At 65.8% G+C, this 26166-nt stretch overlaps 1 protein-coding gene across 2 annotated transcripts; it reads right to left on the reverse strand.

The window, feature by feature from the left end:
* Nucleotides 1–744: 744 nt before the first annotated feature.
* Nucleotides 745–25969, reverse strand: DGCR2 (DiGeorge syndrome critical region gene 2). Of its 2 annotated transcripts, none has more exons than XM_069558327.1 (10): nucleotides 25683–25969; nucleotides 19080–19202; nucleotides 11061–11186; nucleotides 9590–9800; nucleotides 8493–8569; nucleotides 8016–8192; nucleotides 7478–7681; nucleotides 4411–4563; nucleotides 3701–3937; nucleotides 745–2725 (listed from the first exon to the last, which is right to left on the reverse strand). In XM_069558327.1, exons 1-10 carry the CDS (start codon nucleotides 25759–25761, stop codon nucleotides 2478–2480), a joined length of 1635 nt encoding a protein of 544 aa, XP_069414428.1. In that variant the 5' UTR covers nucleotides 25762–25969; the 3' UTR covers nucleotides 745–2477. The 2 variants fall into 2 exon arrangements, with proteins under 2 accessions (XP_069414428.1, XP_069414427.1); XM_069558326.1 differs by having other exon boundaries at nucleotides 9590–9808; nucleotides 11060–11186; nucleotides 25683–25923.
* Between the last annotated feature and the right edge of the window lie 197 nt (nucleotides 25970–26166).

Raw genomic sequence — 26166 nt, forward strand, 5'->3', positions numbered from 1 at the left:
CCAGCCGCGGAGACAGCTGGGCGGGGCCGGCTGCCCGCAACCACCGCCGGCCGGTCTCCACCCGAACGACTCGCTTTTATGGCCGCCCCCTCCCCGTTAGTCCCGGGTGGGGGTGCTATTGTCACGCCCCTTACAGACCGGGAAACGGAGGCTGGGGCCAGGAGCGACAGAAGGCCGCCAGCGCGGAGGGCGCTCGAAGGGGAGGGCACCTCGGGTCGCAGCGCCGTTGACTGTCGGGGGGCTGGCTGGAAAGCACGTCCCAAGACCACGGCCGCCGGACCAAAGGGTGTGGGAGGCCGCTGCGCCCCCACCCCTTTGGGCTCGGGCCCTGGCTTCGGCGGCAGCTCCGGAGGCCTCGGCACCCAGCGGATCCCGGGCCGTGGTCCGAGCCTCAGTCGCTTCGGAGGCTCGGCCGGCGGCTCGACCCCCGTTGCTGTCCGCGGTGCTAATGGGGACGCCGTCCGATCGCCGGCGTTCAGGCCGCCTCCCCAACCCCTAGGGCCCCCCCACCCAGGGCCTCTCCCAACCCCGCGCGCTGCCGGGAGGCTGGGTTAGGACGGCAGGAGGGCTGCCCGAGGCCATCTGCTGGGCGCCCGCTGGTCCCCACACCAGCCACTGGCGAGTCATTAAACAACAGAGTCAGAAAACAAGGGCCAGGGTTTCTGAGCCCCGCAGCTGTCCCGGCTTCCAGAGGCGGCTGGGGCCTCCCACCCCAGCTGGAGTCGCACCAAAGACAGCCCACACTTCTTCCAGAACACAGGTTTATTTGGCATTTGGATGAAATGGTTCTCACAGCATCTTAAGAAAAGAATTAGTGGCAACCCAACCAAAAAAAAAACCCAAACTAGGAACCCTCAGTGAGACGAAACGGGGACGGGCCTCGAGAGGGCGGGGTATGGACACTCACCAGGGACAGGCAGCTGGGAGCCCCCTGGCGCACAGGATCCTCAAGCAGGGCCGGCCAGGACTTGTCTGACCGTGGCCCCCGCGGCTGCCCCAAGACAGCCTCACCCGCCTGACTGGCCCGGCACCCTTCGGTCCCCACGTGTAATGTGCGCACGGGTCTGAGGCCTGGACCAGGCCCCTTGGGGCACCCACCTCAAAGCAAGAGTGCTCACGAGCCTCACCCGCACCAGCTGGGCCTGTAGTGACCGCTGTGCCCAGCACACAGCGGCGGCAGGATGCCCCTTCTGCTCCCTCTTCAGCAGGTCGGGCCCTCTGCGGGGGTGCAGGCCTGCAGGGCACACCGCCCCCTGCGCGGCGCAGCCTCCAGCCCTGGCTCCTGTGGGCCGAGCCATGCTCTGTGGGCAACACGGGCATCTCATGCCACCCGGGGCAAAGAGAACGGTCTCCAAGGGAGACTGTGCGGGCCCGGCACCACCCTCTCCTCACCCCCTCTCTGCTGCTGGCCTGGCCTGGCACCACCCTCTCCTCACCCCCTCCCTGCTGCTGGCCCGCCGAGGCTGCGAGGGGCCCAGGCGAGTCCCCGCGGCTGGCCACCGCCTGCAAACACATGGACACAGAAAAGGAAAAACCCAGACGCTCAACATAGAAAAGACACGGGCGTGCTGAAAACCGCACAGAGCCCACTCAATCTCCAAACCTCGGAAATGCTAAAGGGCTGCGCCAGGAGACAAGACCCCTGCCCAGAAGCAGGCCACAGGGGCCCTCAGTCAAGGCTCCCGGGGCAGGGCACCCAGCACCCTGCTGCTGGGCATGGCATGCAGCCACTGGGTTCTGAGGGTGGTGGCGCTGGGCAGACATCTGGCTTTCAGGTGGACAGCCCAGGATGTGAGCTTCAGCCCCGCCCCCCCCCCCAGGGGCACGACCCTTTATGGCACAAACAAGGTGGGGTGGGGCCGGGTCAGAAGGAGCGGGGGCACCCAGGTTCCAGCGGCGCCGAGGCCCAGGGCGGGACACCCAGGCAGGCTAGAGGCCTCGGCCTGGCTCCAGGGCTGCGGGGGCGCCATGCAGGCGCTGGGGGAGCCTCGGGGCGGGCACCGGGCTCCACTGAGCCCAGCGGGGGAGACAGCACAGAGCGGGCAGCCCCACCTCAGGGCCTCGGCAGAAGAGCCCCCGGCCAGGCCCACCGTGTGACGAAGCAGCTGGGGGCGGCCCCAGAGGAGCCTCCGAGGCACCCGCCCAGGTTGTTCCCCGTCCTCAGATAAGGTGTGCGCAGGCTGGGGCAAGTCAAGCCCAGCAGAGCCGCACAGCAGCCCGCGCGCCTCCGCCTCCTCTGTGAACTCTACCCGCCGTCCGCCGTTTAAAAAGACACAGGAACCAGAAGCTGCTCGTGTCTGAGCCCCCCCGGAGCCCCGGGGGCGAGGGGGTGTGTGTGGTGGTGGCGGTGCTCCCTGGGGACCACACGTGTGCCCGGCCCAGGTCCAGTCTGCCTCAGGTCCTCACGCTGCCCACGGGCACCAGTGTCTTTCTTAGGGCGGACAAGTGCCCGGCTGGTCGGGGCGGCAGGCTGTCCTCTACACCACGGTGTTGAGGGAACCTCGGCTGTGCCGGCTGCACCCTGGCAGCGCCTCTGGGGTGGGGGCGGCCCCACCCGGGCCGGGCTCAGGCGGCGCCAGGAGGGCGCTGCTGCTGTCGGCCGAGTCTTCCAGGTCGGCCAGAGGAGCCCCAAGGGTGCGCTCCGGGCGCCGGGGCACCGTGCCCTCCCCGCTGCCGTCTCCAGCGGTGGGAGGGGCGGCTTCCGCCGGCTCAAAGGCGTCATCATCTGCGGGAGGAGACAGGGGTCAGCGGGGCGGAGAGGCTCCAAAGGGCTCCTCCCCGCTAGCTGCGCCGTGCGGTGGCTTCGTGGGCAAGCGGGGTCCGCTGTGAGCAAAGCCCGGTGGGTGTGCGCGGCGGGGAGGCTTTGACAGCAGAACAAAAGGGGCCCTCAGGCACACGCACGAGGCCCGGGCTGGACCACAGGGACAGGTGAGGGCGACAGCCCACGCGGGGGTCCCCAGAACAGCCTGCCTGAGGGGGGCGCGGCAGCCCCGACTCCCACACGCGCGCTGGACGGGGCCCAGGGACCCAGGCTGCGGCCCCGCGCATGCACTCCCGCTGCCCCACCCAGAGGCGTCAGGGACCCGCTGCCCCAGGAGCACCCCTCCCTCTTCTCTGTCCCTGGCCCCTGCCGGCAGGCGGCGACAACCTCTCCCCAGGGCACAAGTCAGGCCCAAGTGTTTCCTGCCTATGGGGGCCGCACCCGAGGGAACGCTGCAGAGCGCGGGCCTTGCAAAGCCGCCTGCTCCGTCGTGTCTGTGCGTGTGTGTGAGCGCACAAACGGGGACTCGCTGGGGACTCCTGCGCGCGCCCCGGCCAGGGTCGGGCCAGGCTGTGGACGGCCATCCGGTGTCCCTCCGCTCCCCCCCGACGGCTGGCTTCCACAGCGTCAGAAAGACCAGACTCACTCATAGGCTCCCTTCCCACTGGACAGGAAGGCCCGCCGCGGGGCGTGGCCTCAGCTCGCCATATGTGCTCCCCGCAGGGCCCGGCTGAGGGGTCCCGGGGGCTCCCTTCCCACTGGGCAGGAAGGCCCGCCGCGGGGCGTGGCCTCAGCTCGCCATATGTGCTCCCCGCAGGGCCCGGCTGAGGGGTCCCGGGAGGGAGGCAGGGGCAGGGTGAGCCCGCCCACCCCTGCAGCGGGGCCACCTTAAGGGCAAGAATGGGGCCCACGCTGCGGCTCCCATGCCCCGAGGATCACCTGCGGGGTCGTAAAACACGCTGTCCGGGTTGATGGAGGCCTCGTAGGGTGGCGGCGGGTCATCGGGCTGGTCGATGTCGGGGTACTTGTATGCGGTGTAGGGCGGAGGGGGATCGTGGAAGTGGAAAGTCCCACCTTCCCCGTCGTCGGAAAGGTGCAGGGGCGTGAGGCCCGTGCCAAAGCCGTCGGGGCCGTAATCAAAGCCGGGGATCCTGCGGCCGAGGTTGAAGTGGTGCACTGGGCGGGGAGAGGGGCGCGGGGCCGTCACTCGGGCTGGACCCCCACAGGGGAGGAGCCGCGCACCCCGGCGACCGCCTGCCGACCCAGAACCCTGACCCCGCGCCGACGGCCCCGGCCTGAAGCCCACCCTGCAGCTCCGCCCCCAGGAGCGTCGCAAAGAGCCTCGCTGCCCACATGAGGTGGGCCCTTCACGCCTCCGGCCCGGCGTCCTGGATCTGCAGCCGGCCGCTCACCCGGTGAGGCAGGATCGCGGAAGCTACTCGGCGGGAGGGCGGACGCGCAACCACGTGCGCCTAGGGTGAGCCACGCCCCCAAGTGGCCCCCAGCCAGCCGCACCCACCCGGGTCTTCACGGCCTGGAGGTCGGCCCCCCTCCCACCACACGGACGCCAAGGGCGGGGGCGGGCAGCCCCGATTCCCTCCTCCAATGGGGGCCACGGCCGGCGGGCGCTGGGCGGGTGGGACACTCACGGTTCGCCCCAATCAGGGACTCGATGCGCTCTCGGCGCCTCTGGCGCAGCCGGTGGACCATGAAGAGCAGCAGCGAGAGGACGAGGAAGGACGACACGCAGCTGACGACGAGGCGCATCCCGCTGGCCATGGAGTCCAGCAGGCTGCCGCCATCTGCGGGCGGGAGGGCAGGGCTCAGGGGCCCCGCGCCGCCCCCCCCCAACGCCCATCTCACTGGGCTGAGCAGGACCGTGCTGGCTGCAGCGCCCAGCAGGCGAGCGTCCCCGGGTGGGAGCTGAGGTCAGCCGGGCCGTGTCAGCGTCCAAGCCTAGGCCTGGCCGCAGAGCTCTGCCCGCCCTGCACCAGTCCTCACACAGAGGCCCGGCTTACCCGGAGCCTGCAGCTGATCAGAGGGTCTGGGCGTGCCCCCTGGACCTGAGAGTCCGGGATCTCAGCCCCCACCACCCCTCGCCCGCCAGTGGCTCTTCTGACTCCTGACTTCCCGGTGCCCACTCTCCTGCTGGCCTCCTCTGGGGAGGGGAGCCGGGGCCTCCACTGCGCACCTGGGGTCTGGCAGGAGGGAGGTGGCCAGCCAGAAAGGACGTCCTCCCCCAGGTCACGGCCTGACCCCAGCAAGTCCGGCGGGGCCTGCTCTGCAGGGGAGGCCCCGGGCCCCCAGCAGCTCCCCGGGGCTGGACTGGCCCTGCACCTGCACCGGAGGCCTGGGGGCAGAGGCTCTGGTGGGCGCCGACCCACCCCGCCAGCCGGGAGTCCTGAAGTGCCCCCCTCTGGGAGGCAGCTGCTGCTGCTCTGCTACGGGCCAGGCCAGCACCTCTGCACTCCAGGGCACTGTGGCAGCGTCTGGTGACACCTCTGGTGAGCGTGCTGGGGACGTGGCTCAGCACCCTGGCGGCACCGGCCCAGGGCCTGGCCACCTTGCCTGACACACAGCAGGCCTGCTGGGCGTGGCGGGGGCAGAGGGCAGGGCCGGCAGCCCCAGGCTCCCACCCATGCAGGGGTCACGGGCATCGTGTCACAGCATTGCCCTGCCCCTGGACCCAGCGTGGAGACCAGAGGGCTTCAGGGCAGGGGTGGCCCGAGTGTGGAGGCTCTGGGCCCCCTCTCGACCCCCTGCCTCTGACGCACGGGCAGGCACCCAACTGCAGCGTGAGGACACACTGCACGGCCAGGCTCACACGGGCTCCTCACACACGCGGGCTCCTCACACACGCAGGCTCCTCAGGACAGCTGGGCGTCCTGTCGAGAGGCCGGCGAGCAGCGCGCAAAAGGGCACAGCCCCTTCAGACCCCGCCTGGCGGCCTGTGGTCAGCTCAGAGGTCCCAGCATGGGGTGCTCTCTCTGCAACGATGAATTCCTACTCGGCCCGAGGTGGACCCCAGGACACGGTCAAGGTCCCCGATGGCTGTCCCCAGCGCTTGGCAGCAGGAGGCACCAGCAGGCACACGCAGAGAGCAGCGTCCTCGGGGACAGAGGCCTCCCCCGCCCTGTTGGGGGCTTGGGCCCTGCCCGGCGGGGCTGCCTGCTGTTGTCTGGGCACAGGCAGCGGCCATCAGGCCCGGCCTCTGAGGCGGCTCTCAGACGGGCCCCTCCCCTCCGGGCCCAGAAGCTCAGCGGGGGGCGGCAGCCTGTTCCTCCCCAGGGTGGCCTGTTTGCATGTTGCTCCGCTGAGAGTCCTTCCATACGCTGCACACAAGAGCTTCGGGGTCTCATCTGTTTCTCTATTGGTGCTTTATCTCTTCATTTCCTCAAGGGTCTTCCACAAGCAGAAGTTTCTGATTTGATGAAGTGTGATCTATTAATGTTTCTTTTGATCTAAAAATGCTGTGTATCCCAAGGTCACAGAGCTTTTTCTTTTTTCTTTTAAAAGACTTAATTTTGAAAGTACGCTGGGGAGGCATCAACTGCGAGGCTGGGACTGACGTACAGACAGCATGATATGTTATCATCATATCAACGAGAACCTACTGGGCAGCACAGAAACTCTGTACGCCCTAAGAAGCTACAGGGGAAAGAACCTTAAAAAAGGGCAGTGTGTACAACTGACTCACTCTGCCCTACGCCTGAGACTGAAAGCATTGCACGCCAACTAAGCCTTGGTAAGATTTTTAAAAATTGAAAATGAAGAGTGTGTGCTTTCTTCTGCAAGCCTTACGACGGTTTAGACGGGTGTGTGAGCATCTCGGCGTTGATTCCACACCCAGCACGGGTGCAGTAGAAGGCTCACTTGATGGCTCCGGGATCTCCAGTTGTTCCAGCACGCCTGTTCCAGGTCCAGCCTGCCTTCACTGAATCGCCTGTCAGCTGGCTGCGTGCGTGGGGACTGTTTCGACTCTTCTCTTCCACTGGTCTGCGTGTCAGTCGCTGAAATCGCTGTTCAGATACTATGACTTCGCGGTAAGTGTCACATCAGGTGCCATGAACCCGCCAACTTTCTTCTTTTCTGAAACCGGTTTGGTTGTTCTATCTCCTCTGCCTTTCCACATGAAGTTTAGAATCAGCTTGTCAGCATCTACGAGTACTCTGCTGGAACTCTGGCTGAGACGGCACAGAAAGTGAAAGTGAAGTCGCTCAGTCGTGTCTGGCTCCTAGCGACCCCATGGGCTGCAGCCCACCAGGCTCCTCCGTCCATGGGATTTTCCAGGCAAGAGGACTGGAGTGGGGTGCCATTACCTTCTCCAGAGACTGCACAGAATCCATAGGTAATTTGTGGGAGAATCCCCTCCTACTGACCGAGTCTTCTGATCCATGAACATGGTATACTCACGCCTCTCTCTCATCAGCGCCTTACGATCGTAGCAGAGGGTGTGCCTACTCTATGAGACTGTCACCACAGTGTGAGCACGAGGCGGCGGCAGGACAGGTCACCACATACCACCCCGCCTGGCGCCCACCCAGGGGGCACCACCAAGTGGGGAGGTCTACTCAGGACTGTGGACAGCGCCTCATCTTTTGCTCAAGTTCCCCTCAGCACCACGTGCAGACACAGAAGCGCCCAGTGGGGGCTGGGGTGGCAGCTGGCCTGGGGGCAGGGGAGCTGGCCCTGGCCCCGCCCGGGCGCAAGCCTCACCTGGGTCCAGGCACACGAACTTGCAGCACTCGGTGGGGTCCTTGCGGTACTGCTGGCAGCCCTGCGGCCGCTCGCACAGCGCGGCCACGCACATCTCGGGCTCCCCGCCGTGGCAGGTGCAGCTCAGGCACGGGTCGTCCCCTTTGGGCGTGAAGTAGAAGCCTTCGTCCACCACGTTGTCCTTGATGTCCACACACGTCTGACCTGTGACAGGCACAGCGGACCTGCGCGTCAGCCGCCTGGGAGAGCCCTGGACCACAGGCCGGGGCCACCGGGAGCAGGCGAAGGGCTCCGGACACACGAGGCGTGGCGAGGCCTCTGGCCGCCACCGTCTCCTCACCGCACAGCCGGGCAGAGCCTCCGTCTACTCTGGGAAGGAGCGAGGGGTCACGGGGGACACTACCGCCCAGGCCCCAGGCACCCCCAGGGCAGAGGCCCCCGCCCAGTCGGGAGTGGCGAGGGGTCCCTGGGGCCCCGGGGGTCTGGGGCACTAAGAGGCCCCCGTGGGGTCGGGCCCTGGGGGGGGCCCCCCGCTCACTCCTCTTGCACAGGAAGGACGACTTGTCCTGGCAGCTCTCGGCGCGCCAGCTGTGCAGGTCGTGGTGGCGCAGCGTGGGGAAGTGGAAGCACTGCAGCTGCGCGCAGAACACGCCGTCGCCCTCCGCCGTGGCTGCCGCCAAGATGGGGTCCGGGGGCAGCAGCACCTCCGAGGAGCCTGCGGGGCGGACGGACGGCCGGCCGGCGTCATGGGGACTGCCGCCTCCATTCCTCTGCGCGCAGCTCTGCACGTGCCCGGGGGGCCCGGGGGCAGGGGCACGCTTCGGGGGTCGGCAGCGCCCGCGGGACGGGGGAGGACGCCCCTTCCTCCCCGGGGGACGCGGCCGGCACTCTGCGGGTGAGGGGCTGGCCCGGCAGCTGGGAGGGGTGGGGCCCCGCGGGCTCCGCTGTCAGCTGCGGCGCCCAAACCCCGGGCACCTGCCAGGAGAGCTCGGGCAGCAAGCCCAGCGCGCCTCACCTTTGGACGCCACCTCCCAGTGTCCTTCTAAGGAGCGGTTGCGGCCGGTGACGACGTACTGGTAGCCGACCCACAGCCTGCAAGAAGGGAGCGCGCAGGAGGCGTTGTGAGCACTTACGCTGGCCTTCACAATGGGAGCCTCAAAAGCACGAACGGCCTTTCCAAGGCTTCGTCCCTAGTTTTAATGAATGCATTAAAATAGAATTCTATACAGATTCACCGGCCGTTTTCGTCTTGGGTGACTCCGGCTGAGACCGCCCTTATCAGTGGATCTCAGCAGACAGACCCACGTTTAAGCGAAACCACCCCAGGGCCTGTGGGTGTGGGCCCTGCCCGGCCCTGGGGGTGCCCGCAGCCCCTGCAGCCCCACCTGCGTGTGCCCACCTGAGAGCACGGCCCACCCTCCCCCTTGTGCAAGCACTCAGCACCACCGCGAGCTAGGGGCTTCTAACGTCACCGGGCAGACCCCTGCAGCGCCCCCGCCAGTCACTGTGCCAGCCCCTGCCCTCGTGGGCTCTGGCCACCCTGCAGTCCACACCCCGTGGGAGGGTGCCCCAGGGCCCAGCCCGGCAGTGTGGGTGGGTCCTCAGCTCCCAGCTGCCACAGAACAAAGCCCTGAGCGCTGGGTGGGCCCAGAGCCAGGCTCAGAGCCAGCACGCGCCCTAGGCAGCCCTGGTTCCCCGTGGAGTTCCGGGAAGGGATGAGAAGGCCCATGGCAGGCACCAGGCACAGGCCTGGCCCAACCCAGGCTCTCAGAAGGGCCCGGTCCACCAGCACGTCCTGCGAGCCAGGCCCACAGAGCCCCCCACACAGAGAGGCCCATCCTGACTCAGGCCCAGACCCCGGGCAGCTGCATCAGAATCCCCGAGCGTAAGAGCGGGAAGGGCTAGCCCAAGGCACCACAGCAGGCACTGCCCCTGCCCTCCGAGAGCCACCGCCCGCTGGGCCCCCACCCGATCCCCTCCATACGCTCGCACGCCCTGGCGCCCGGGCCCCCACCCGCCGCCCTCCGTGCGCTCGCACGCCCTGGCGCCCGGGCCCCCACCCGCCGCCCTCCGTGCGCTCGCACGCCCTGGCGCCCGGGCGCAGCAGCTCACTTGTGCTGGTCCTGCCAGGTGAAGGTCCGTTCCGGCTGCTCCCACTCCTGGGCCAGCACGAAGCGCAGCTCCTGGTCGGTGGAGAAGGTGGCCAGGGAGCCGTTCAGGCGCTGGCAGGTCTGTGCGGCGTCCCAGTAGCTCTGCCCGCTCAGGTAGGCGCGGTAGCAGCTGGCTGTCCCCTCGTAGTGGTGCCAGCCCGCGGGGCACTTCCCTAGGAAGCATGCAGGGCGGGGCGGCCCCAGTCAGCACCCGCAAGGCCTCCCTACACCAGCACCTGCGCGGGAGCCTGGTGGCGGGGGGGGGGGGGGGACTCCGAGGTCGGGCGGGGGGGGGCTCTGAGGCCGGGGGGCAGGATGCTGAGGCCAGGGAGGGGGACGCTGAGGCTGGGGGGGATGCTCTGAGGCTTGGGGAGGGACTCTGAGGATGGTGTGGGGGACGCTGAGGCGGGGGGTGGGACGCTGAGGTGGGGGTGGGACGCTGAGGCTGGGGGGAGAATACTGGGGAATGCTGAGGATGGGGGGGACACTGAGGACGGGGGGGATGCTGAGGCTGGGGGGGGTACTCTGAGGATGGGGTGGGGGAAGCTCAGGCGGGGGGTGGACGCTGAGGATGGGGGGGTACTCAGGCTGGGGGGGTACTCAGGCTGGGGGGGTACTCTGAGGCTGGGGTGGGGGACGCTGAGGATGGGGGGACGCTGAGGATGGGGGGGACACTGAGAATGGGGGTGGACACTGAGGATGGCGGGGACGCTGAGGATGGGATGGGACACTGAGGATGGGGGGAACACTGAGGATGTGGGGGATGCTGAGGCTGGGGGGACGCTGAACCTGGGCGGGACACTGAGAATGGGGGGCACGCTAAGGCTGGGGGGGACGCTGAGGCCGGGGGGGGGATGCTCAGGATAGGGGGCGACACTGAGGATGGGGGCCGACACTGAGGATGGGGGGGACGCTGAGGATAGGGGGGACACTGAGGATGGGGGGGACGCTGAGGATGGGGGGGATGCTGAGGATAGGGGGGACACTGAGGATGGGGGGGACACTGAGGCCGGGGCGGTCAGGATGGGGTGCTGTGCCCCCTGGGCCAAGCGGTGGACAGCACGGTGGCCCCTGGGCGGGCGGCAGGAACACCCCGCCCAGGCCCGCGCCCGTCCGGGCCCTTCTGCCCAGGCGTCTCTTCTAACAGGCGCACGCTGCAGGGAGCTCACGAAGTAGCTTGCTACTAATTACGTTTTAGGCAGAGGCAGGGCAGCCTCCTCCATGGACCAAGGGCAGTCCCCCGGGCCCCAGGTGGCGAGCACCTTGTGGGAAAAGCCCCGGGGCCTGGTGCTCACCTCAGCTTCCCCGCCCGGCAGGGAGGCCCTGGGCAGGTCACCCTGCCGCCCCACCCACCGGAGGAGGCCTGAAGGGGTGTTTCGGGGGGACCTGTGGGGTGGGCCCCAGGTCATCGCCAGGGCAGGCCTGCAACTTACTGCTGAAGCGCACGGGCTGTGCCACGCTCATTGCGTGTGGGTGCGAGGGGTCGCCGCCACGCGCCCGGCCCGGCCTCGGGTCCGCAGCCTCCTTCCCATGGTAGGGACGGGCCTGCCCGCTCACTTCTGAAAGCAGAGAGCAGTGTCTGCAGACACGTCGGAGGGCAAGGTGCCGCAGGGAGCCGCCGGCAGGCAGAGGGCCGCGGGCGGGCGGGCCGGAGGAGCCGCTGGAGACTCCGTCTATTCAGGCTTCCTCAGAACCCTTCACACGTGCAGTTCACGCCTCACGGGTCACATGTGCGTCTCACTGAGTGCACCAGGAAAGTCTTCACTCTCCGCGCAACGGGGCCTCCGCGCTGTGCTTCCTAACAGGCCCCTGCGGGCCCAGTGCAGTTAGCCCTCCTGCGGAGCCCCCACAGCTCTGGTCCAGGGGTTCCCTGCAGAGCCCAGGCAGGATCCCTCTCTGCCTGCCCGCCCCTCCCTCACCCTCAAGGCCAGGGCCTGGGCACCCACGCAGCCCTCCCGCCCAGCAGGCCTGCAGCACGGCCCAAGTGTGAGCACGAGGCGCAGGGGGAGGCAGATGCCAGCTCTGTGTCTGATCCAAGGGTGCCTCGCAGGCCTGAGTGAGGAGGCCCAGGGGAATGAGACTCACCCAGGGCACCAGCAAGACCGTCGAGGCCGCATCCCTGGGGCGCTGTGCCCCACCCGTGGGCCCAGCAGAGGACACGGCTGCACGGCCCACAGAGCGGCCCCCCCCCGACACCCACAGACACACACACACACCAGACACCCACCTTGGTCTGCAGAGACATCCCCCCACACACACACTCTGGGCTTGTGCTGGGGTGAGCCCAGTGGGCGGTGGGAGGTGCCGTAAACCCTCCTGATTGTGGCAGCAAGACCCTAATTCTCCAAGCAGTGGGGGAGTTCGCGGTGCAAAGCACAGGAACCCTGACCACTGGACCACCAGGGCTTTCCCCGATGCTGTCTTTATTCAGTCCCTTTTACTTTTTCTCATTGTAGAATAACACACGTCCAATACAGAATATCTGAGAAGCACAGAAGTTTGGGAAGAGAACAGACCAGCTGTCACTATTCCAGAGGCGACTGCCCTCCCAAAGGCTCTTTTCTATACAGATCCTTCCTCGAATCAATCGGGACCGTGTCCAGCACGAGCTCACGGTTTGCGGTGTGAGCTTAAGACCACGACAGCTTTGATCATTTTAGGCACGGGAAGGTCACTTCTGCTGGCCCCACTCCTGTGGGATGTTCTCTGTTGGGCTCCCCACAGCTCCCGGCTGGTGGAGAGGCTGTGTCTGCACCCTGAGACCCCAGAGCTCTGTGCTGCCCACAGCAACGGCTGGGCAGTGCTTTCAGAGTTCCCACAGCCCGTGTCAGAAACAGAGAGAGCACTGCCACCCATCAACAGTGCCCCCAGGCCTGAGAGAGGCTCCAGCGTCCTCTTCCCACCCGGGGAAGACGGGGCTCCCTCCGGGGCGGGGGCCCCAGGCACACACCTGGGCGGCGCTGCTCTCCTCCTGGGGGGGAGGGGCTGTGACCAGCGGCTCTGAGGCAGGGCTAGGCTGCAGAGCCTGGGCCCAGGGTGGCAGGCAGAGGGGCTGGCAGGTCCCTGCAGGGCTCAGGGGTGCGCAGGGCACAGTGTGGGCATGCCTGGGGGCCGGCTCGGGTGTGAGGAGGCTCGCCCACGCGCCTGCACTGGACACTCCCCGCTGGCCGCTCCAGCGAGCAAGACCGTGCTTCCACTGGATCCCACCACGCAGAGTCCTGGGCGCCTGGTCAGGACTGGCCAGACTGCTCAGAGACAGGAATCTGGGGCACAGGGGAGCGGGAGGCCCAGCCCTGCCGGGAGCGCTGGGCGCCAGGTGGCCAGGAGGCAGCCTGTGGGGGGGCGGGGCAGGTGGCTCAGCGCGGGGAGCGTCCACACCAATCCTCTGCACATCCGCGCGCCCGAGTGTCCCCTCCTGGCTCCCCGCCCAGCGCCCCCCACCCAGCACACATGGCCGAGGGTCCCGGGAGCCAGGGGCCCTGAGCCCTGAGTGGGGGCCTCGCTCCTGCAGTGGGGCCGGGGCTGCTCCAAGCCTGGAGTCCAGCCCGAGCCCAGCCCTCTGAAGGGGCAGCGCTCCTCTCAAGACAGCCCGCCAGGGGCAGCAGGGGAGCCTGCAGGGCCCGGGGCGCTCGGCTGGTCGGAAGTGGAGAAGCCTTGCGGATAAAGGACAAAATGTGAGTCCACTTTGCGTCCAGACGCGCCTGTGTGGGCTCTGAAGGCGGCGCCCCGGGCTGCGGGCTCCCCTGCTGCTTTCCTGCCTCACACCAAACAGGCCGAGAACCGGGGCCCAAAATCCAACGCCTCGGTTAGCCGGCGCAGGCTTTCCAAAGCTAGAGAGCCCGCAGATACACGGTTACTAGCGGGCTTTCTGCAACTGACGCTCTCCACCCTCAGCCGGGAACAGGCACTGTGCTCGGGGGTCTCACGGTCTGGGGGGGCCCAGGGCCGCCACCTCTGTCTCGCTCCCGTGGGGACACACGCATGACGTGGACAACGTGTGCGGCACAGAGAGAAAAACTGCAGATGCGCAGCAAGCTCCAGGCTTGCTACTCCTGTGACGGCGCGGGAGCACCGAGGGGAGGAGGGGGAGGGGCGGAGCCGCAAGCACGCGGGAGCACTGCAGGAGGACGGAAGGGGCGGAGCCGTGAGCACACGGGAGCACTGCGGGGAGGAGGAGGAGGGCAGAGCCGCGAGCACGCGGGAGCACTGCGGGAGGACGGAAGGGGCGGAGCCGGAAGCACGCGGGAGCACTGCGGGAGGACGGAAGGGGCGGAGCCGCGAGCACGCGGGAGCACTGCGGGAGGACAGGAGGGGCGGAGCCACGAGCATGCGGGAGAACTGCAGACCTATGACCCCTGTCTGGTCTGCTTAGAACTGGTCAGAGCTGGCTCTTTTTCTGGACAGACCTCCTTTCGGTTTGTAGCAAGGCACGGCCTTTAGGGCTGACACCCGAACGGCGAAGGACCAGCCACGTGCAAGCATTCACTCCTAACAGCGACGCAGCCTCCCTGCAGGCCCTGCCACTTAGTGTTCAGCGAGCCCGTAGCTGGAAGACGCGTCTGTCCTGCCCGTCCCGGGGCTGCTGCCAGGCTGCAGCTGTGAGGAGCCTGGCAGCCCCTTCCCTGACGATACGGGCTCATCTTCTCTGCAGTGAGTCTTGTGAAGGTTAAGAGACAGAACCGCAAAGACAGTTTACCAGCCAAACTAGTTAAAAAGCAACCCGACGGAGTGAAGGTGAAGCTCCTGCTGACATTATGAGGTGACTCCTGAATCGGGTGCGTCCCACCCAGCAACTGTTGACAGCAGGGAGCTCCTGAGATGTGGAACCCAGGCAGGACATAGAGCCACGGCCCTGTAGCTGAGATCCCCCCGCGCGCAGGACTCCAAGAAGCTCGGCTTCCAGACACAAAGTGCTATTGAGAGAGGAACGCTCCACAGACAGCGTGTGGTCCACCTCAGAAGGCGAGAGGGCCGGCAGCAAGACGTTAAAGAAGGCACATCCACAGAGACAAACAGCAGCAGAGAGGACGACAGAGGCCTGACGACCGGAGGGCAGGACAGGCCGCGGCTCAGGGAAGGCGACCGGGGGCCCGGCCGCCCTTGCCGTTCCAGGACCCAGTCCCGTTAGCACCTGTCAGCCTCAAGCTTCGCTTACCGGACACGTAAGAATTCACATTAATGATGCCTCTCCAACCCCCCAAATAGAACAGTCTCCCCCCAACCCCACAGATGCACAGGGCTACTCACTGTGACACTGGCTATAACAGCAAACTAATGAGGCCAACGCAGAGCGCATCACGAGAAACGCCGGGCTGGAGGGAGCACAAGCTGGACTCAGGATTGCCGGGAGAGACAGCAAGAACCTCAGATACGAAGATGACACCACCCTTAAGGCAGAAAGTGAAGAGGAGCTAAAAAGCCTCTTGATGAAAGGGAAAGAGGAGAGTGAAAAAAGCTCAACATTCAGAAAACGAAGATCATGGCATCCGCTCCCATCACTTCATGGCAAATAGATGGGGAAACAGTGGAAACAGTGTCAGACTTTATTTTTTGGGCTCCAAAATCACTGCAGATGGTGACTGCAGCCATGAAATTAAAAGACGCTTACTCCTTGGAAGAAAAGTTACGACCAACCTAGACAGCATATTCAAAAGCAGAGACATTACTTTGCCCACAAGGTCTGTCTAGTCAAGGCTATGGTTTTTTCCTGTGGTCATGTATGGATGTGAGAGTTGGACTGTGAAGAAGGCTGAGCGCCAAAGAATTGATGCTTTTGAACTGTGGTGTTGGAGAAGACTCTTGAGAGTCACTTGGACTGAAAGGAGATCCAACCAGTCCATTCTGAAGGAGATCAGCCCTGGGATTTCTTTGGAAGGAATGATGCTAAAGCTGAAGCTCCAGTACTTTGGCCACCTCATGCGAAGAGTTGACTCATTGGAAAAGACTCTGATGCTTGGAGGGATTGGGGGCAGGAGGAGAAGGGGACGACTGAGGATGAGATGGCTGGATGGCATCACCGACTCGATGGACATGAGTCTGAGTGAGCTCCGGGAGTTGGTGATAGACAGGGAGGCCTGGCGTGCTGCGATTCATGGGGTCGCAGAGAGTCGGACACGACTGAGCGACTGAGCTGAACTGAACGAGAACTAAAGGCGCACACGTAAGAGCCTGGCTACATAAAACGTGGCACATCCTGAACCACTCAGCTTCACAGTGATCCAAGTCTATGCTCCAACCACTGCGGGTTCTGCGAAGACCTACAAGACCTTCTAGAATTAACACCAAAAAAGATGTGCTTCTCATCACACGGGTCTGGAATACAAAAGCAGGAAGTCCAGAGATACCTGGAGTGACAGGCAAGTTTGGCCTTGGAGTACAAAATGAAGCAGGGCAAATGCTAACAGAATTTTGCCAAGAGACCACGCGGGTCACAGCAAGAACGCTCTTTTCCAACGACACAAGAGGTGACTACACACGGACATCACCGGATGATCGATACCAAAATCAGGCCGGTTCTTTTCTTTGCAGCCAAAGATGGAGAAGTTCTACACAGTCAGCAAAAACAAGACCGGGAGCTGACTGTGGCTCAGGTCATGAACTCCTCACTGCAAAGTTCAGTCTTAAACTGAAGGAAAGTAGGGAAAACCACTAGGTCATTCAGGTATGACTGAATCAAATCCCTTATGATGACACAGTGGAGGTGACAAGCATCAGATCTGATGGTGCCTGAAGAACCCTGGACGAAAGTTTGGAACACTGTACGGGAGCCAATGGCCAAAATCAGCCCCAAGAAAAAGAAACGCAGGAAGGCAAGGTGGCTGTCTGAGGAGGTGTTACAAGCAGCTGAGCAAACAAGAGAAGCGAAAGGCAAAGGAGAGGAAAAGACACACCGAGCTGAATGCAGAGTTCCAGGGAATAGATGGGAGCGATAAGAGAGCCTTCTTCAGTGAACACTGCCAAGAAGCGGAGGAAAAGAAGAGCGTGGGGAAGACTGGAGATCTCTTCAAGAAAACTGCAGCTGTGAAGGGCACATTCCACGCAAGGCCAGGCACAACGAAGGACAGAAAGAGTGAGCATCTAACTGAAGGAGAAGAGGGTTAGAAGCGGGGGCGAGGATACACAGAACTGCGCAAAGGAGGTGGTCACGACCCGGATGCCCACGATGGCGCGCTCACTCTCCTAGGGAGAGTCCTGGACTGTGAGGGCACGGGGGCCTTCGGAAGCAGCACCACGGACAAACTAGCGGCGGTGCTGGCGTTCCAGTGGAGCGGCTTCACATTTTAAAAGATGCTGTCAAAGTGCTACACTCAGTATGCCAGCAAATTCGGAGAACTCAGCAGTGGCCACAGGGCTGGAAAAGGTCAGTGTTCATTCCAATCCCAAAGAGGGCAACGCCAAAGAATGCTCAAACTACCGCACAATTGCACTTACTCCACATGCTAGCAAGCTTATGCTCAAAATTCTCCAAGCCAGGCTTCAGCAGTAAGTGAACCGAGAACTTCCAGAGGTATCAACTGGGTGCAGGAAAGGAAAGAGAACCAGAGATCAAACTGCCAACATCCACTGGGTCACAGGAAAAGCAAAGGAATTTCAAAGCCATCGACTTCTGCTTCATTGACTACACTAAAGCCTTTGACTGCGTGGATCATAAGAAACTGGAAAACTCCTGACGAGACGGGAATACCAGACACCTTCCCTGCCTCTGGGGAAGCCCGAGGCAGCTCTGGAAGCTGTCTGCCGCGGCGGCACTGGCGCCTCCTCTCAGCAGCGCCCGGACTTGCGAGCGGCCGCAAGGGGGCTCGCTGTCGCCGGACCACCGCGGGCAGAGCGCCTCTCTGCCCGCCCCGCACCACCCGTGCTCTCGCTCTGTGGCACGCCTGACTGGCTCTTGCCCCTTCGCAGGCCTTCTTTATGTTTGCTAAACCACAATCCTCTCCGGGTTACACCATCTCCCTTGGAGGCTTGCCTGCTCACACCGTTTATCCGCACTTTTTGATAAAAGGGAGAGTTAACTTTAACCTGGTAAACCCGGTCATCTCCATAGCACCTATCTTTGGCTGTGCTGGGCCTGTGTGGCCGCCTGGCCTTCCCTCTGGCTGCGGGGCACGGGTGTCTCCCTGGGGTGGCCTCTCTCGTGGTGGAACCCAGGCTCCGCAGTCGTGGCGCAGGCGCTAAGCTGCTCTGAGGCGCATAGGATCTTCCCAGCGGAGGGACCGCACCCGGGTCTCCGGCGTCGCAGGCAGCTTCTCCTCCCCCGGGCCACCGGGACGCCCTGCTCCCATTTCCGAGTCGGCCTCTGTGACTTGAAAATGGCCCTTCCCTGCACCGAAGTCTTACGAGCACGCACCCCCCCTCCCCCCGCCTTCCAGGAGCTTGTCTCCAAGGAGCCTGGGGCTGATCTCTGTTCAGGGGCATCCAGGAGCCCAGCGCCCCAGCTGCAGCGCGGGGTCGAGGGCGCCTCCTGCCCGTGCTGAGCCTCTGGACCCCGCTTCAGGCAGCTCTTCCGTCTCACAGCCAGTCTGGCTTCCCTGTGCCAGCCGTGAAGGGAGCCGCGTGCTCGGACTCCTCTCCAAGTCCCCGCCTCGGGACCTGATCCTTCCAGATGTCTCAGCTGACTCGTCCCATTTCCCCCCAAAACCTTCCAGCGATGCACTGAGCCTACAGACCGATGGGCCGACGGGCAGCTTCATGGCGCCGAGCCTTCCTTGCCAAGAACGCCCTTTAGTCAAGTCTTCCCTAATGCCTCTTAATAAGGCGGTAACTTCTCCTCCATTAAAACCCCAACACACTGTTTACAGCCCGTTTGCATCAAAGGTTGCTCACTCAGAACAAGGACCAGGCAGCTATTTCCAGCAAAAGGGGTTTGCAACTGGAGCCTGTGCTTTCCACCAGCTGACAAGGCTGGAGGGAGCCCACAAAACAGGCGCCACCTCCAGCCGCCAAGCGCCCTCCGGGGAGGGAGGCGCCGCCGGGACCACCGCCCCCTGCAGGCCGGCCCCGCCCCCCGCCCGAGCCCCGCCCCCACATCCCTCACGCCTTCCCAGTGCCGCCTTCCCAGTGCCGCCTTCCCAGTGCCGCCTTCCCAGTGCCGCCTTCCCAGTGCCGCGGGAATGCACCCCGGGCTCAACGACACCAGCAGCCGCTGGGAGGGGCTCTGGGCACGGCGGCTGCAGCCCCCTCCCGGCCCCTGGGGAGCAGGCTGTCCGGAACGCCATCTACTTTTTGTCTTCCGAAGACACCGCTGGCACGACCAAGCCCCGGGTCGTCTTTCCCCGTCTTCTTGGTCCCTGTGGCTTTACGTCTTTAGCTGTAATTCTAGCAGGCTTTCAGCAGGACAATGAAATAGCCTCCCTCCAGGAGGCCTGCAGTCCAACCTCAGAAGCCTCCGGCCAGACATAGCTAGGCCCTCCCAAGGATTCACTGAAGCTCCCCCGCCTCTCGTGCGCACTCACCGGGACAGGCGGCCTCGTCGCTCCCGTCCTCACAGGTCGCCAGGCCGTCGCACCGCCAGGCCAGGGGGATGCACTGGATGGTGCCGCTGCGGCAGGCAAACTGCCCGGGGCTGCACCGCAGCTCTGTGGGGGCAAACACAGGGGCCCTGAGCACGCGGCCCGGGCGCTCCCAGGGCTCAGGAGGCGCGCAGGGCAGGGGCAGGGAGCGGGAGCGGTCACCGGGGCTGGAGCTCAGGCGGGAAGGTGCCCCGACCTCCAGGCACGCGTGACAGGGCACAACCTGCGCTTAATGGAGGAACAGAGAGGGGGCTTCCGGAAGCGCCTGGAACGGGACCCGACAGGGCCGACGGCCTGGCTGGGCCGGCACCTGCCTTTCGCCTGCCTGGGCTCCCCACAGGGGCGCCCAGGAGCAGGGTGGCCGCTGCCGAGTGACCCGAAGCCGGAGATCTAACTCTCGAGCCCTCGGGACGCAGCCTGCAGACTCCTGAGCTGCGGGCCGGCCCAGGGAGCGGGCAGCGAGGGCAGATCTGGCCCGCCACCTGCAGGAGAAGCAGAGCCTCGGCCCAGGGGAGCGGGGCAGCGGGGGGCTCACCGAACAGAGGTGAGCGGCAGGAAGGCAGGGCCCTCGGGCAGGAGCAGCAGCAAGGGTCAGACACTGCCCAGGCCAGGAGAACCTGCCCTGAGGACAACAGCCGGACCTCCGCAGGCACGAACGCAAAGCGCGGCTCTCAGCGTCCGGACCAGAGCCGCCTCAGTTACAGGCACCTCAGTTGCAGTTACACGCGCGAGCCGTGCCTGACTAGCGGGGAAACCTGACTCCAGGTCAAGGGCTGCCCTAGCTCTGCCTCAGTGAGCCCAGGACAGAGCCGGAGAGACCGCACTGTGTCCCAGGCATGCCCCAGAGTGAGGCTCGAGCGCACCCGCAGGAACGTGGAGAAACACGCTGAGCTCAAAAAGCCAAAACCCACAGCCTGTCGTCCGGTAAAAACTATCAGACGCGCACACGAGCACGGCTGCCACTCTGAACTTCTTCAGAGTTAGTAGGACTTCCTGACCGAAAGCTCACGGAAGGTGCCTGGGCCAACGGAAGAGAAGACGAGAGCCCGGAGCACAGCTGGCGCGGCCGCCGCCTTTCGACGGAGGTACCGACGGTTCAGTGGAGAGAGAACGTCTCAGCAGGTGGGGGGGAAAGGACTGGAAAGGGAGACACACATCCGAAGAGGAAGCTGGACTCCCAGACAAGAAGCAGGCTCGGGGCTGCCACGGGGCGGGGTTGGGGCTGGGGTGGCAGGCGGCTCAGTCCTGCCGCCACCGCGCCCCTGCTTCCTGCACTGGGCCCCAGGGCGCGGCGTGCTCTCAGGGAACAGGAGCGCGGGGCTCCCGGACGCAGGGCCCTGGGCGTGCAGCCGCGCGGCGCCGCTGGTGAGCACAGCGCACTGCATGCAGGGCCAAGCCTGCAGCGTTTCCAGGGGCATCAAATGCTAGACGTTTTGGAAAAACAATGAGGCAAGAATCCTCTGCCTCCCTCTGAAGAAAGGTATTTTGAAATCTTAGCTCTTTTTGGAATAAAAGGCTTCCCAGGTGGCACAGTGGTGGAGAATCTGCCTGCGATGCGGGAGATGTGGGCTCGATCCCTGGGTCAGGAAGACGCCCCGGAGGAGGGCATGGCTGCCCGCTCCAGCGTTCTTTCCTGGAGAGTGCCATGGACAGAGGAGCCTGGCGGGCTGTGGTCCCCGGGGCTGCAAAGACACAGACAGGGCTGAGCAAGTGCACAGCCAGCCGACAGTGAGACAGGCAGGTCGCTGCTCCCCAGGCTCCGAGTCTGCCCTTGAGGCTCCTCCAGCTGAGCTCCTGCGTGTGGGCATTCTGAGTCTCAGTGCCCCTGAGGCAAGCAGAGCAAGACACAAACCCAAGTGACAGCCGCACACAGGCCCACACCGCAGCGGGCAGGTGGCGTTAGGTCCCCAGCACCTGCCACGCCTCCCCCACAGGGCTGCCCTCTGAACAGCAGCTTCTGGAGGGAAAGTTTTGATAAGAGGTCTAATGGAAGGCGCCCTGCGGGCAAAAGAAGGCTAAGCAAAGTTCTCATAAAGGCTTGTTTAAGACAAGAATGACTCAGAGCTGCGCTGACTGACCTACAGGCCGCTCAGCACTGCCAAGTGAAAAAGCAGAACCCACGTGCCCAATACCCAACTCCATTCGCGCAACACTGGAGTTCCATATACGTGAGCCTCTCTAAGTGTGGGAGTCTGTGCTGGGCTTTCCCACAGCTCACCCCGGCCTGGACCCCTTCCCATGCAGGGCTGGCTGGAGAAGGGCCCCGCAGACGCCTTCCAGGCCCCCCGCCCTGTCCCACCATCCCTGGGGCCCCACGGAGGAGCCAGCAGCTCGTAGACGCTGGGTGCACCGGGGGCCTGGCACCTTGCGCCTCCCGCTGACCCGCCAGTGGGCCCCTGCCCAGTGCCCTAGTCCCGGGCACTCCCCACAGCGCCCAGCGCCTGAGCAGGGGGCCCAGGGAGGTAGGTGGCGTGCAGCAGGGCAGGGCTCAGGGTCGACGCGGAGACCCTCATCGTCCAGCGTCCACACAGACTCTGCTCTCTGACCCACCCTCCCGGCACGGAACTGTCCACAGCTGAGGACAGCCAGCCAGCCAGCTGCCAGTCGCCCAGCAGCCAGCCTACAGAAAAGGACGGGAAAGGGGCTGTGGGATGGCGTGCCAGGCAGAGAAGCGAAGCGCGGGAGACGGGGCTGGCCGGTGTGCCCATCAGAGGGGCGGCCCGTGCCCCGTGCCGCCGGGGACCTGACGAGCCCTCTGCGGTGAGCAGCCTTGCCCGCCCTCGCCTCTCAGGGCAGCTCTCGCCCCTGGGAGCAACCCCCCGGCCTGAGCCCCGGGCCAGCTGGCTGGGTCCCCACCGCCCTCACTGGGCAGCTGCGAGGCCCACGGGTGCGGGGAGCCGACACTCTTTATGTCCAACAGAAGGAGCCGTTTGTGCGTCGGCTCCGTCACCGATTTCCGAGCGCCCGCTCTGTGCCAGACCAGGACGGAGCCCCAGCTGAAACGTGCCCAGAGGCGAAGTGCGCCCGCAGAACAATCCCGGCCCTGTCCACGGTGCGGGGTGTCTGGGGCGTCCGGCCAGGCCCCCGCCTCCAGCCGCAGCTGGACTCACCGAGCGCACACCAGGCGTCCGCACAGCCAAGCCACAGAGCCGGCCGCCTGGGAGTGGGGGGGCTCTCCCGGGAAACGCGCCCTCGCGCACCCACCTCTCAACACTCACGGATCTAGGGAGCATCTGTCCTACATCGACAGTTCTCAGAACCAGAAGCCGAGTCACGCTGAGCCTGTGTGCCTGCAAACCACGCCCAGGTCACAGGAGAGCCAAGGACAGCGAGGGGCGGCTCCACGCAGGGCTCCACGCTCTCAAGCCACCAGCCTGCACTCGCCTCGACCCGGAGGCAGGCCCTGACCTCAGCGCCCCTCTCCCGTTGAGGCCCCGCTTCCACAGAACAGCCAACGCCAGCTACGAGCCACCCTGGAAACTAAGACGTGGTCTCGGGTGACAACTGCCTGCAAGGCTGCCCGTCACCCTGCAAACACCCAACTAGTTTGAAGTTGGCTCGGCAGCCTGACAGGGGGCGGCCGCCTCTGCACTGACTCCACACCCAGCACGGGGGCAGCCCCGTGGGAGCCGGCGGGGGCGACGCTGGGCACCAGGGCAGGGCACCCTGACGGCACGGCCGCTCCCGGGGCTGGGGGTGAGAGGATCAGGGAGGCAGGCTGTGCGGACAGCACCCTGGGTGAGGGGGGCAGAGGGGCGCGTGCCCAGACACAGCCGCCGCACGGGCTCCACCCCCGAGCCTGGCACCAGCGGGCCCCCGGCCTGACCCCGGCCCAGCGCGCCCTCACAGGCTGCCCCTCGGGGAGCAGGCCACGACGCCCGCCCCTCGCTCCCCAACAATCGTGCGTGCCCGCATCAACGCTCACGCTCACACGTGCATGCGCGAGGGGGCTGGGCACGGTAAGGCAGAGGAGGGCAGGCGATAGCAGGGAGGTCTGGGCAGATGGTGTGCCGGGCTGTTTGAGCTCACTTTCTCCCTGCAACTCTTCTGTAAGTTTGAAATTATCCCCAAGCAAAAGTTTCTTCCCTAAAAAAAAAAAAGGCTAGTGAGGTGGGAAAGAACACTACGCTACCATCCGAGTTAGAGTGAAACCGAGTGGCCAACCCAGCGCTCTGGAGGCCCACGGGACCAGCTCCGCATGGTGCGGGTCAGGGCTGAGCGCGGGCTCCAAGCTGGGGTGGGGGTGCCTGGCCAGCTCCAGGACAGACCCCACGGCGTCCAGCCAGTCTGTGAGCCACGGCGCACGGGCTCGGGACATACCCACCCGCCCCCTGGCCCCCAGCGCAGCTCTGCGGCATGCTGACCACGTGTCAGGGCCGCAGCGGCAGGCGGGAAAGGACCTGAACCAGCAGGCAGCCCCTCCCCGGGCCCAAACCCAGCCCTGCGGCTTCCCGCTGCAGCCTCAGGCCCATCGCTGGCCTCTCCTGGCAGGACAGCACGCGCGTGCCTCAGCTCACCCGGCAGGGAAAGTAGGAGTGGCAGAGGGGTCGCCCAGATGCAGCTGGGGCTAAAGCCACACAGGGTCTCCTTCCACAGCTGAGACGAGAGACAGTTTCTCGAGCGCGCCTAACCCCGCACTCCCAGAGGACCAGCTGCAGACAGAGCCGAGCCACTGGGGTGTCCAAGTCAGAGGCCCCAAGGTCCCTCCAGCTCCGTCACCTCTGGCCAGAGGCCCCAGCCTCCCTGCCTCACCAGCCGCCACTCCTGGCGCACCATCACAGCGGGGGCCCAGGGGAGGGGAGTTCTGGCGCTCAGACCAGGGCGCTCGGATGGGGGACGGGCCGCAGACCCGCCGGGAGAGCCTCGGCTGGCTCTGGGAGCAGGGGGCCCGAGGGGAGGGCGGTGGGGCTGCCGGGGAGAGGCCAGGCCTCGGGACCAAATCCTCCCCAGAGCCACCGGGGCCTCCAGCTCTATCCTGCGGCCCTCTCTGTAAGACGGAGCTAGCAGCAGGACCACCCCCACAGGGACCCCCCCGAGAGCCCTGGCACCCAGCGCGTCCTCAACCACCAAGACCACACGCGTTGCCCAAAGGCCTGGCTGGGCGCACTCCTGCAGGCAGCTCTGTGAAAGGCCCAGCCTGCGCCCTGAGGGGCCCCGGGCGCTCCACCTGGCAGGGGCCCTCCAGGGAAGCAGGGGTGCCCCGTTTCCCCCTCCTCACTCCCCAGTGGGGGGTCTGAGCCAGGACTCCAGGCCCTGGGGGAAGACTCCACTTGCTGCTGAGCCGGAGTCAGGAAGCCAGCTGGAGCGCCACGTTTCTCAGGGCAACTCCAGACACCGACAGGGGTCACTGTGAAGGCCCGACCTGGGCAGCCACGGGCGCAAAGAGCAGCTCTGCTCCCCACCCAGTCGCTTCCCTGCCCCAGCTCGGGCCTGCTGCGGGCCACCGCTCCGCTTCCCACCTCTGCCGCAGCCGGCTGGGGAACCGATTTCCCCGCCCCTGCTTTCAGCTGGAGAGCACGCCCACGAAGAGGGCAGCTTCTCTTCAGGTGAGCATCCCTAGCGACGGGCAGGCCGGCCAAGATGCTTCCTGAACTGCTGCCGGCCGGCTGGCAGGATGTGTGGACAGACGGCAAAGCAAAGGGAGTGGGGACCTCGGTCACATCCCCCGCTGGACCCAGAGCCTCCCCGCCACCAAGGACACAGGCGCCGTGTGGCTCCGCCCCTCGGAGTCCAGCCACATAACAGAAGACCCAGGACTCGGAGGGGACGACTGGCGCCTCCCCACAGGTGTAGACATGTTTTCTGAAGAACGTAATAACAAGCACGCACAAACCCGTCGGCTCTGGCCTCTCACAGCCCATACAGCACCCTCCTGCACAGGTGCCGGCTCCAGTTTCTACCAAGACCACCCCGCAGCCAGTCACCCCGCCGCCCCAGAAGCATCACTGGCCCCTCCAACTCCAACTGAGTGAGGGGTGCCCTGGCTGCCGAGGGAACCCGGGGGAGGAGGTGGGGCGCTCGGCGGCAGATGGCGAAGGGCAGCGAGGTGCAGCGCGCCCGGGCCGGGAGCCCGCTTGGGGCCTGCACCCAGCCGTGCTCCCCGACCTGCTGGGGACAAGCAGTCCCGACAGCACCCACGAAATGGGCCCCTTCCTCCACTAAACAGGGTCAAGAACCTCACTCTGCAACCGCGTCGATACAAAAACGAACGCATTTATGCGTGCGCGTTACAGCATCGGGCTCCTTCCCGCTGAGTTTAGAACCCCTGCAACCCACCGGGGCACGGCGGGCCCCGGCCTTCTGCGCCGGACGGGAGCCCTGCGTTCGGGCTCTTGATTTCTCGCGGACAGAGGTGGGGGGGGGGTGCACATCGGAAACAAGAGGTAAGGCTCGAGCGGGACCTTCTGCGGCCCGGACCCCAGCTCCCGACCCGGGCTCTCCTCGGAGGACGCCCGCCTCGGCGGCGCCTCACGCGTCCGAGGGACCCGGGCGGCCAGGGCTTCCAGGCGCCCGGGCCGAGCCCGCCGGCCGCCCCCCGGCGCGCACCTGGCCGCAGCGGCTCGGTGACCGTGAGCACCAGCAGGAAGAGCAGCAGGAACGCGCCGCTGTCCGCCTTGGGCACCATTTATCCTCCGTTCATCGTCCCCGGGGCGGCCGCGCAGGCCGGGCCGAGGGCTCGGGCCGGGCCGGGGCCGGGCCAGGCGAGGGCGCCGCGGGGAGAGGGCTCCGGGGGGCCGCGGGCGGGCGCGCGCTCTCGGCCGCCGCCTCGGGCTCCGACTCCGGCTCCGCGCAAGATGGCGGCCGTCCTGCTCGGCCCGCACCGCCCCGCCCCCGCCCGCGCCGCCGCCAGCCAATCAGCGCCGGGCGGAGGCGGGGCATGCGCATTCCGCCTGCGCAGTGACTGAGAGGGGCGCGGCCCAAGGGCGGGGCGGGGGCGGGCCGGCCGGGGCGGGACTACGGGGAGCCGCGGGCTCCATTGGCTGACCAGAGAAGGGCGGGGATCGGGGGCGGGGCCTCCTGGGGGCCTGCC

The sequence above is a fragment of the Ovis canadensis genome, chromosome 17, assembly GCF_042477335.2.
Source record: "Ovis canadensis isolate MfBH-ARS-UI-01 breed Bighorn chromosome 17, ARS-UI_OviCan_v2, whole genome shotgun sequence".
Taxonomy (NCBI): Eukaryota; Metazoa; Chordata; class Mammalia; order Artiodactyla; family Bovidae; genus Ovis; species Ovis canadensis.